Source organism: Bombus vosnesenskii, unplaced genomic scaffold (assembly GCF_011952255.1).
Source record: "Bombus vosnesenskii isolate JDL3184/JDL3185 unplaced genomic scaffold, Bvos_JDL3184-5_v1.1 scf7180000013266, whole genome shotgun sequence".
Lineage (NCBI taxonomy): Eukaryota > Metazoa > Arthropoda > Insecta > Hymenoptera > Apidae > Bombus > Bombus vosnesenskii.
In genome coordinates this window covers 1,116,006-1,128,157 of record NW_022882926.1, presented here as the reverse complement: position 1 = coordinate 1,128,157, position 12,152 = coordinate 1,116,006, and the positions used below count along the sequence as shown (strand labels likewise).

At 34.6% G+C, this 12,152-nt stretch overlaps 1 protein-coding gene across 1 annotated transcript; it reads left to right on the top strand.

Moving 5' to 3' along the window:
- The first annotated feature begins 1,660 nt into the window (after nucleotides 1–1,660).
- Nucleotides 1,661–12,125, top strand: LOC117243538 (solute carrier organic anion transporter family member 74D-like). Its single transcript, XM_033511121.1, has 8 exons — nucleotides 1,661–2,001; nucleotides 2,719–3,333; nucleotides 3,843–3,952; nucleotides 6,353–6,792; nucleotides 7,689–8,364; nucleotides 9,478–9,859; nucleotides 10,776–10,877; nucleotides 11,220–12,125. Exons 2-8 carry the CDS (start codon nucleotides 3,003–3,005, stop codon nucleotides 11,339–11,341), a joined length of 2,163 nt encoding a protein of 720 aa, XP_033367012.1. The 5' UTR covers nucleotides 1,661–2,001; nucleotides 2,719–3,002; the 3' UTR covers nucleotides 11,342–12,125.
- The last annotated feature ends 27 nt before the right edge of the window (nucleotides 12,126–12,152 follow it).

Here is a 12,152-nt window from a genome sequence, read left to right as displayed (position 1 = left end):
TAAAATAGCGAAAGATGAGCGTCGTTTTTAAATACAAAGAAAACATTCTCATAAGAGACACAGTAGCGCTTTATCGATGAAAATAATTACTGGGAACGTTAAGAACTGGTCCTGATATCGCCTCTATCGAATAATCGTTTCTATATTTAACGAAACAATGATAAATATAAAATAAACATAGTCGAATTATGAGCAGCAAAGAAAAAGACTTTCAAACTAACATCGTGAAATTTCACCGTTACCTAATACTTTAAAGAGCGATCTTTCTTTGTAGAAACGTATTCTTCATCGCGATGTAATTGTATTTTTCCGCTTTCTTTTTCCAGTGGTATACGACCACTAATTAACGTGAATCGTATAGGTTAACGTGGAAAATCTCAAAGTATCTCGAGGTCGAAGCAACTACGACAACACGACCGCAGGCCGATCCATTCTTCGATGGAAAATTAAATTTCAGCAATTAACCGCCAGCTATTAGCGGTATAGCTGTTTGGTGTGTGCCATTAGCAATGCGCGGGAATAGACGGAAGAGTTTACCAGCCGCGTAGTGTGCGCGTGTGTGTACATCACGTCGGCTCTATTAAATCATAATGGGTTCACAATGTGAGACTCTGCTCCCGGAGGTTGACTAGAAACGAGCATAGACACCATACCCAAAGCCGAGGCTTCGTCTATCTTGCTGAGATCTGTATCTTTCGACCAAGTCCTAGTTGGGAATACCCTTTTTAAGAATGAGACATTGGAGGCAGCAGACGATGAGATAATTGGAGCGAATTTCGCTTAATGTACCTTTATATTATCATAATTGTCAATAGACATATAAGAACCGACGTTGGTACTTTTCTTTACCGGCCTATCTGTTTACCATAAAGTTTCAATTATTTCTTGGAATTAAGTTAGAAGATCTTTTTCTTATCGGTGTTCTCTAGCACATTATAGTACGTATTACATTTCGTATTATCAAATATTGTCCTCTTGTTACTTATTATTATCTTATTATTATCACGAATCGTATTATCAGCTTTTTAGTGGGTTACATCCGAAGCATTCGAGTGATTTTTATTAAAAATGAGTTTGTAGTGTTCTTTAACACTCGTGGAGACATAAATGCTGGAGACAGCGGAATAAATTAACACTACGTTTCGCCGTTGTTTAGCGAAATATCTTTTTTATATCTAATCGCTTAACTTTCCATTTACTACAGCGAAATTGTAACTTTACCAGTAGCGGTAAGACATCGTATCGATGAAACGTCATTGATCTTTTGCTCGTCAATATAGTGCTCTATTAGCCCACAATTTTCTTCAAGCTATTCTCTGTTTTCCATATAGCTATTCTATTCTAAAGTAATTTTCTAGTCTACATTGAGTCAGCTCCGAAGTAACTTTCATTCTTATAAGGTCGCATTATCGACATGTCTCCGCAAATATAGATTATCAAAAGTAGACTTTTCAGGATGGAGTCAAATACAAATAAATTCTTCTGATGTTTAAAGAACGGAGAGGAATACAAATAATGGAGGAAGAAAGAAGGCGTGCGCGCAAGAGAAAGGGAGTAGGCAGTAGATCAGACAGTGAGCGAGGAAATAGAGGGGAAGGAGACACGATGTGATCGCAAGAGAGGTAGAAAATGTGCCCGCTTGATAACAGCAACGCGAACCGAAGTACCATAGATGCATCACAGTTCTCCGCGTCGTGATCCTCTGTCGTCCGATCGGTTCTTCGGGGTCGAAAGTGGGGGTCCGCAGGAGATTTCGAACACGGTTTCATCTGTGTCGCTCTCAGAAGACAATTTCAGTCGGAAAGGAATATCGTTCGTTTTCGGACACAACATTTACACATTTTGCAAGAACCGTGTCGTAATTGCTTCGCGAGACGAACCTGCCACTCCATAGGATTCTTATAAATATTTTACTTATCCTTTCGGTGGCGTTCCGGGTATTGGTCCAGCCATTATCCTCAATCGCTTTCGTTTCGACATAAAAATCTTTTTTATCTTACGGTAGGTGTGAGTGAATTTTGTAAGAGCTTTCATACTTTTCAATTGCCTCGTTTCGAAATTTACATCGATTGGTAATTATCGAGTTCGACGTGTAGTTTTCATGGCACATTTTTAAATTGTTCTATTCGTTTATTCCATTGAAATTTATCTCGTGTATTTATTTCTGATATTACGTATTTTTATTGCTTTTCAAATATTTGAATTAGTTTAGCCAGATTTAACCAGATTTCACGATTTCTCTGGTGATTACCGTTAACGCTACTGAATGTTAGGAATAGTTGTAAAAAGATAATATATTAACGATATCGGTTAAAAGAAGGCAAAAATCTACTGCAAATAAATAGACAAAGCCAAATAATTATTTTGATATGAAGATAAGGAAAGATTTGAGGAGTTACTTTTATCATTGAATGAACTTTGTTTTTATTGATTATATCTAAATTAAAACGAATATCCCCCGATTTGAAGCATATACAATGGTACAGAAAATTTGTAATTACATACGTACTTTCACATTTCCAAACGTCTGCTTCCATTAGTCATCTGTTCTTGTTATGTATCATCAAACTTCAAGACGTTTCGTATAACGTCAATATAAGATGTAACGTACATATGAAATGTCATTCTTAAGGTTTTCGTGAGTGATTAATGAAAGTGTACTCATAATCCTGTCCAAAAAAATCATTAGATTTTTAATCTGACCGCGTATATCTTCAGGTTAAAGGTCATCGACATATCTTGATCGAGTGTCAGAATCAGATCGACGCACGATCGGCTTTAACCGCGCGATACCGAAACATGGAGAACACGTGACCGTGGAAAAATAAAACAGAAGTAGAGTGAGTAGAACGAGAAGCGCCGAGGAGCGTGTTGAAGGAAAAAAGCGATGCCAAGGGCCGCGAGAACAGCGGACGTCGATCGAAAACGTGCGATCAGCGATTGAGGTCAGAGCGATCTCGAAGCTGCAGAGTGGCTAAGTAGTCAACGCGTCGTCGACCAACATGAAAAATAACACGAGCAACCACGAGAAGAACGGGCCGGAGAGCCTGAAGTTGTTGAGGGTACCGTCCACGCCGCCGACTACCCCAACGACGCCTACCACGCCGAGTTCGAGAGGTCTCGAAGACATCTTCAGAGATTTACCCATCACCGACGAAACCTCCTGCGGGATCTGGTGTATACGGAGCCCGACCCTGCAGAGATTCGCTAATAAAAAGGCTTATGTGTTTCTGTACGGTGTGCTTGGATGTATATTCTCGGCGAGTTACGCGTATTTCAACGGTACCATTACTACCATCGAGAAAAGATTCAAGATACCTTCGAAAACGACAGGTGAGAATCGATAAACTTTGACGAAGACGAAGTAACATGGTGTGCTTCCTAACATTGCACGACTTTCAGTCATCAGCTGAAAGACTATTGTACGTAGAATACATACAAGCGTGTAAATTTTCTGATCGGGTTTAGGTTTTTACAGTTAGTAGAATGAGAATAATTCAGATCTTAGATAGGTACATTGAAAGAACTTTTTCTTTTCATTTTAATTTAAAAGCATACCTTTATATGGTAAGTTTTATGTTAAATAATCAGGTTCATATAAAGGGTAGTTATATATTTCCAAGTATCGTAATACGACATGGATGAAAACGATTTCTCTGCGATAATGCATATGATAGCGAATGATCCAATAGCTTTGAGAGATTTGCTAAACGGACAAGAAGTATGCGATGTCCTTTTTAACGTGTATCGAGTGTTTGTACTTTATATCATGAATCAATAGGAGCGAGGCAATTTAATTATTTCCACTGATCCAGAACATTAAACATGCATTTTTTTTCTAGGTCTTATCTCTGTGGGTAACGATATCTCGCAACTGTTTGTATCCGTGGTCCTGTCTTATTACGCAGGAAGGGGTCACAGGCCTCGATGGATCGCATTCGGGATTTATACTGTGAGTTTTAACGAAACAACTTGCTCGTTCACAGTCACTTAAAAACATCCTGAGTTATTTATATACATATGTACTTGATTTCTTTCTGTCTGTCTCTCTCTCTCTCTTTCTCTCTCTCTCTTCTCTCTCCCTCTCTCTCTTTCGCGAAGACCGTAGAGAAAACTATCAACTATCGGCACACGCCCCGAGGAATGAACTAGGAGACGTCATAAACCAGCGGTTGGTCAGTTCTTAATTAAATTAGGAAGCGTTGAAATCGTAGCTCTACGCTCATTCACGCCTCTTTCCATCGTACTCTCGCCACAGTATGCTTAGCTAAGCACTCCATTCATTGGGCAGTGAAAAGGCGCTGCTGGTATGCGTGAACCAGCTCGCGTCACGTATTTTCAATAATTATGTTGAAATAATTCGCGTTTAGTTAGAAGCCAGTTTGTATCACGTCTATTTGGAACATTCAAAATTCTGCTTGGTTGTATTACGCATAATTAATATTTTCGGAAGTATGAAAATATGACGTGACTATGCTAAATAACGTGGAATAACAACGTGTTCGTATCAGTGACATTTCGCTCGATGTTTAAGTAACTGAAAGAACTTCTCAGTTGCATCGTTTAGAAAAATTATTTATTGCTTTTTCTCCTTCTTCTTTTCTTATTTTAGTCTATTTCTTTTCATATTGATTTCTAAACTATTATCAGTAGAAACATTTTTAAACTCAAGATAAATTTATATATCGACATATTACGTGAAAAAAGGTATATAATAAACCAGAGTGACATATAAAAATCTGGGGATCAATTTCTATCGACATAGTTTCAGTCAAGAATTGCTTGCGCATGGTAAAAAGGTATCTTTACACTCTGCTTACTCTGCACTAATCGTATTCCATGAAACATCGATTTTTTAAGAACCAATGACCCTTAAGAAATTAATAAATCATTATCGAATATTTGATTTTTTAATGTAACAATATAGAATAAATAGAAAATTAAATTTAACAAAAGTTATGCTTCTTTTTTTTATGTATACGTAAAACTGAATAATGTTAATAGGATAAAAATTCATAGACCTTATAACATTTGTTTGTAGCTGTTTTTCATAAATTAATTATTAAATGATGATTAATTCATATTCTAATTGTTTGAGATTGTTTTTGAGTCCTTCAGCATCTTTCGTTACGTCTTTTCGATGAATTAATTACTCAACGTTTATCTCGCATAAGACAGTCGAATACGCGATGAATTATTGTCAGAGCAATCGTTAGATAACGTCATGGTAACAGTAACGGTAAACATGACTTGTAGACAATCGTGTCTAACGATCGTGGATATAACAATTTCATGAAGTGCATGGCATTTTCCAGGCTGATTTTATTTAAGGTATTCACTCAAACTACCAAAGCAATACGTTTCATGATAACCAGTAATCATAAAAAATATGCAATATAAATCTTCAGAATCTTCATTTTATTTGATCTTTATATTGCACTGAATCATTGTCTACCAAAGATATCGTGTCTAGATACCTTTATCACGTTTACAATTTTTAATAAATTGACACTCTCGCCAATATACTATACACCCACGTGATTTACAGGGTTTCAGTATGGTGGAATATAATGAAAATTGTGCCATTTCTTTTCGCAAAATTTTCTAATTATGCCTATTTTTCGAATACAAAGGCAGGTTTATCATTCAGAATTAGCTTAAAAGATTTGAGTGTTAACAGTAGCGTACCTTGGTATTGGTTAACAGTATTTTACTTTGGCTCATTGTCGATCGAATCGTATCTACTTTTCTGTCATTAGAAAATTTCTTAAATTTGAGGAAAATATGAAAGTATCGTTATTGATATGCATGACTTCTCTTTTCAATCGCATGTTAAGGACATTTTTAAAATATTGAAAATCTTCTTTTTTTCGATTGAAACTAAAGCGAGACCGAAACTTGAAAAATGCGCACATTACAGTAGGCTCAAATAACGGTTTAAACGTCGGATAATTTAGTCTTGTTTCTTGAGTAGATAGCATTTAATCGATTAATTAGGGAAAGTTTGGAAATGAACGTTTTTCAAGATTTTTTACAACTACTATCTCTGTACTTACGACTGTCAACAGCACAAAGTGAAAAAATAATAATTGGCTTGATATGGAATAAAGACAGAAAAGGAAAAGATATAAATTTCACTTATTTCTAAGTATGGTAGTTATGACACTGAAAAATGTAACTTTGTTACGAAAGACGTAATAACACGTCAGCAGTTATTAGTGTGTCAAACATTGGTCATCGATAATATTCATATTTTAATATCGTAATTAAACTAATGCGAACAACTTATGAAACAAACGAATTATTCCTATTGTAGGAAGCAATAAAAAAATTTACTTGCTGTGTTCTTTAGGTAGTTCTCTTTTGCTGTTTAACGATGTTGCCGCATTTCTTATATGGTCCCGGAGAAGACGCTCTTCTGCTCACGAAAGAATACGGAGCGAAACCGCAAGCTGAAAACTCGAGTCATATACCTGATAAATACCGGAAGTTTTTATGTTTCGGGAAGGAGAGTCGAGAGAATGAATGCGACGATGACGATGGAAATTTCGCGCCTCAAGTGTTGCTGTTTATAGCACAGCTAGTATCAGGAGTTGGTGGTTCACTTTATTATACTTTAGGAGTATCCTACATGGACGATAATATACAAAAGTCAAAGACGCCAGCTCTAATTAGCTTTTCGTACTTCTTGAGAATGTTGGGGCCGGCCATTGGTTATGGTCTAGCTTCGTTTGCCCTCAAATTCTACATCAGCCCTACATTAACGCCTACGATTACAACACAGGATCCAAGGTACGCTAAATAATTCATAAAACAGATGGGTAGTTCGATTTGTTTTGCAATGAAAAATAACATCGTTAGAAAATCGAGTGACAGAGTAATAAAATCACTTAAAGTCAAATTTCAGAATATCAAATTGAAATATATATGATACTATTAGCACAATGATTCGCAAAAGTATTTAAACACATGGCTTTCCTTTTTAATATCTATATTATATGTATAACTGATTTACGTTTATAACTGAAATCATAATTTTCTGCCATTTTTGATAGAACAATGTTGTACGATTATTATTTTAAATTATATTATTATTATAAAAACGCCGATGTATCAGTAAAACGAATGAGAAACGGAATATTAAGTGACCATAAAGCTACATAAACGGATGATACTTCTAAGAATTGGAAATTATTATTAAGCATATTCTCAAAATTTTGGTTACACCATTAGAATACTCAGTCTGTTATATAACTATAAATTAAAACTTTCCTTTATATGTCTTTAAAGATATATGTGAATCTCTCTCATTTATTACAACAAAATATCAATAAGGAATTCTATCATACTTAACGCGTTAACTGTCATGGAAGTCATTCATCAGTCAGATCAGGAGCGATCGGCGAGATCAAGAAATCAATTATAGTTATCTAAATCAAATATCCATAAAGTTTTGAATACCTTTGATGTTACAATAACAGTATAAAGTGATAGATGCACCATGAAGTTCTTAAATAATTTGATTGTTTATAATAAAATACGTTACCACCGGATCATATAAAAAACATATATAATTCGTGCGCAAAATAAATTTGATAGCAGTAGTTACACTGCTAGTTAAGTTTTCTATTAGTATATCTATATTTTCTATTAATAAGATGAACTTATTGATGCTTGAACGTTAATAGGTGGCTAGGTGCCTGGTGGCTGGGTTGGATTATCCTAGCGTTCCTTCTTTTCGTCTTCGCAAGCATCATCGCGCTTTTTCCCAAAACGCTGCCCAGAGCTGCAGCCCGTAAAGCATTAGCGTTGGAGCGAAACAAATCGGCAAGCAATATAAAAGACGACGAGGAACCAGAGTTACCCGCCTCTATCGCGGACATGTTGAGGACGTTCAAGCGGCTGCTGACGAACACTACCTTAATGTGTAACAACCTAGCAACTGTCTTCTACTTTATGGGATACATGCCTTACTGGATTTTTATGCCGAAATATATTGAAACACAGTACAAACAATCCGCTTCCGTTTCCTCGTTAATTACTGGAACAGTCGGTTTGGTCTTCAGTGCTTTTGGAATTCTTCTGTCCGGTTTAATCATCTCCAAGTATAAACCCAAGGCCAGATATTTAGCCGCGTGGAACGTGATGGTTGGCGCTATATCGGTTGTAGGGATGATCTCTTACGCGTTCCTTGGCTGTTCCGCCAACGACAATCAAATTACAGTTCAACCGGATGGCGCCCTGAAGACTCTACTACCGTGTAACGAACAATGTCATTGCGATTACGTTACTTACAATCCTGTTTGCTCGGAACATGGGAAAACCTTTATATCAGCTTGTCACGCTGGATGTCGCAATATGAAGGTTCGATATCGCATTTTTTCTAAATTTAAATTAATACCTTTTTTATCGAAGTATTGAAACTATTTCTAAACTAACGCTTTTACTGCATCATCTATTTTATTTTTTACGATTTTGTTTAAAAGTCCAAGTCGCGGATATTATTTAAGGACAAAAGGGAAAAACGAGGAACGTGATAAAATAATTTTGCTTCGAAAGTTCATCCGTAAAGGAACAAGATTTAATGAATTTAACTATATCCTTTACAGTATGAGGTTTATGCTTCTATTAGGTGTCAGAAAAATTATGGACAAAGAAATAATTGTTATGTATTACATTAATTTGTCTGTCAGTCGAACATTGCAAGTTTCTATTATTATAAAAACAAGGTCAGTTATTTCGATATCGAGATACAATAGGACCTTGATTTTCGATTCGAATCGGTCGTTCGATTATCCAAACCACATCGGTCAGTAGAGAAAAGCGAATATATGTATATTCTAAATATACCTGTTTAATGTCGAGAACAGAATGTAGTGTACACGATGACAATGCCAATAGAGTACATGAAATTACAGCAGGTAGTATGAAATATAATAATATATTTGATATATTATTATATTAATATTTAATTATTAATATATATTATTATATTAATATATATTATATATTATATATTATATAATATATTAATATATTTGAACGATACACTGGACAGATTGAAAAATATAATTAACGAAGAAATCATTGAAAGAGTTAAAGGAGGATTTAATAATAGCGAAATAGCAATGAAACAGATGATGTTTTTGTAAAGGATATTCAACATATTCACACATTCAAAAATATCCATAGCAACATAGACAGGTATTACATTATATGAAAGATAAGAGGAAAGTAATCCTGTGGAATTACTTATTTAAAAGAAAAAAGAAAAATTGAAAACATTCTCCGTTTTCCCCTAATCTTCTAATTCGAATAACGTTTAAATACTCAGCTCGTAATAAACGTTTGTATTTGAATAAGACGATTAAAAGAAAAAGAAAATTATAACTTAGACGCGTATTTTAATTTCAAATTTTAATAATTTATTAATTTTGTAAATGCATAATCGTTACATTTCTATCCAATTATTTCTAGATGCAGGCTAATGGTAGTAAGATGTATACGGAGTGTAGCTGTATCAAACCAAAATTCGCACGTTTGCCATTTTTGTTTGCAAACAATAATTTTACGTATACAACAGAGGATCCGCTTGAGACTCCAGAACCTGATGGGTCAGCTCCTTTAGGCACCGCGGTACCGGGAGCCTGTCCCGTGGATTGTATGCATAAATTTTACGTCTTTCTGGCTGTGGTTTGTCTGCTCAAGTTCAGTGGCGCGACTGGAAGGGCGTCGAACTTCTTAGTTTCCGTTAGGTGCGTCGATGAGAAGGATAAAACAGTGGCTATGGGCTTTGGATTAATGATTATGAGCTTATTTGCGTTCATACCATCTCCCATCTTGTTTGGATTTATTTTAGGTAAGACACGTTATTTAAAGAGAATAGAAGTTTTTTCTCTATACCATATGGCGTTTCGATTGGTTTCGACTAAACATTGTCAGTACGTTCTATAAATATAAGTAGATGTTATCGAATTTTACTAAATTTACTATAGCTAATAGAATTTTAGAACGTAATATTTAATTTATCGAATATTATTTTTATGGTAGATTAAAAGTGTATGATATAAATTGCATTAGAACTTATATTTAATGCGAGAGAGTTTGATATAAATATGTCTACTGTATATGATAAAGTTTTACGGTATGATATGGATATTAAATATTTACATAAACATAAACCATTTGGAGCCTGTTTTTGGTGCCTTAAAAAGATTATAATAAATGTGTAAAAGAGAGGGAACGATATTTCTGTTTCCAACAGCACTTAATTTTGCAATGTTAGTCTTTTAAAAATACTAACTTTCGTACGAAGATTTTGTATTGATCCTTTGTGACGATAATATGATGTGAAGATTTTTACTGTTATAATTTTTTAATGTGGCTTCAGAAAAGAAAAATACTTCTAGAATAATTTCTTATTATTTAGCCTTACAGAACATATTGGCAATCATTGTCGAAAATGAACTAGGATAGCCGACATACAGAAAGTACAATAGTAAAGTATATAAAACAGGTTGTGACAAACGAAATAACACAAATTCAAATTGTCATGTAAGAGATGGAAAATTTATTTTAATGAATGAAAAATTTAGACTATATTATTCAAAGTGATGTTCAATCTGTAACATTAGGAAATAATCTGTATTTAATCACAAGAAATCAAATATTTATTTACATATACATTGAATATTTCCGTTTTCTGTTTAACGTGTGTCTGTCATTTATTCGACTAAAGATTGGCTAAATATTTCTCCTTACATATTTGCCCACAGATAAAACGTGTCTTGTTTGGGGAAAAACATGTTCAGGTACAGGAAATTGTTGGCTCTATAACGGGGAAACGTTGAGATATCTACTGAACTTTACAGCAGCCAGTAAGTTTGTTGTTCGATTCGTTTTGGAAATGTTAACTCAGACTTAGTAAATATTTCACTTCCAAAATAATAAAATCATATATCAAAACAATTTCGTGCGCCTTTTTGCATTTACGCTCGTTATCGAAATGCCTTTAATTCTTTTATTGCACTTATGAATAAATGGAAAAGTAAATGGAAAATATGGTATTATTGTGAAAATGCCAAAAATCGCACGAATTTTATTTTGTATCAAATATCGCTTGAAATTTCGATTTATGCTACATAATATTCTACCTTTAGAATAATAATAATCCGTCTCGCAAGATAAGTTCGTTAGCATTATGATATTTTTCTTCTTAGCGTTCGTAACGATTGGTACGTTGTTTGATGTGGGTGTCTGGTATTTCGTGAAAGACGTAAAAATCTTCGACGAGGAGATCGAGCTGAAAGACATAGCCGAAGAATCGGGAGAGACACTTTGAAACTGAGCCACCAACGATCGAGCTAGATCGCTTCGTTTCAAGGAAATGTGGAGTTAAGGTTGAGGGGCGAAGTCATTCGCGAAGAGAAAAAAAAAGACGGGAGCGTTGGAAAAAAGGAGAGCCGACGAATAAAGACTTTACAAGTACCTTAAGCAACTTTTTGGATATTTAAACGCTCGTAGTACCTCAGGTAGAACTTACTGTTGACTAGTTCACTCGTGAGGCATAGTATTTGAAGAAGAAAATGAATTTCATTTTTTACTGTCCCCGTTTTATTACCATAATTAATAATAGTTTTCATCGCTTATGAGAAGCCTGACACCCTCCTATCAGATACAAACAGCGTAAGAAAATACGAATGTAAAGAGGCTCACCAATAACAGTACGAGACTTTCGAATTAGTCATAAACCTGCGTTTCGTGTACAAAATATAGTCTAAAGATAAAACTTTCAATCCATTGGTGAAAGGAGGTTTTTTTTTTAATTTTTAATCGAATAGCGTAGCGTAATGTATCGTGTTTCTTCAACTCAATGAAGCGTTGCCATGTTTTAGAATAATATTAAGATGAAAATCTGTTCGAATACGATCATTATATATATACATATATTTTTTACTCGAAGCAAACTAATTTACGTAACATAAACTCGAACGCAAAAGTTGAGGAGTTATTGAAATTATATCGTATTAATATCGAGGTTCGATTGGTTGCAAATAATCTGTCAATTGACTTTTTTAAATCGTTAAAGAAGAAGGAAATTAATAAAAGTACATAGTATGAAAACATTCAGGTATATTTAATTTTTATTTGCA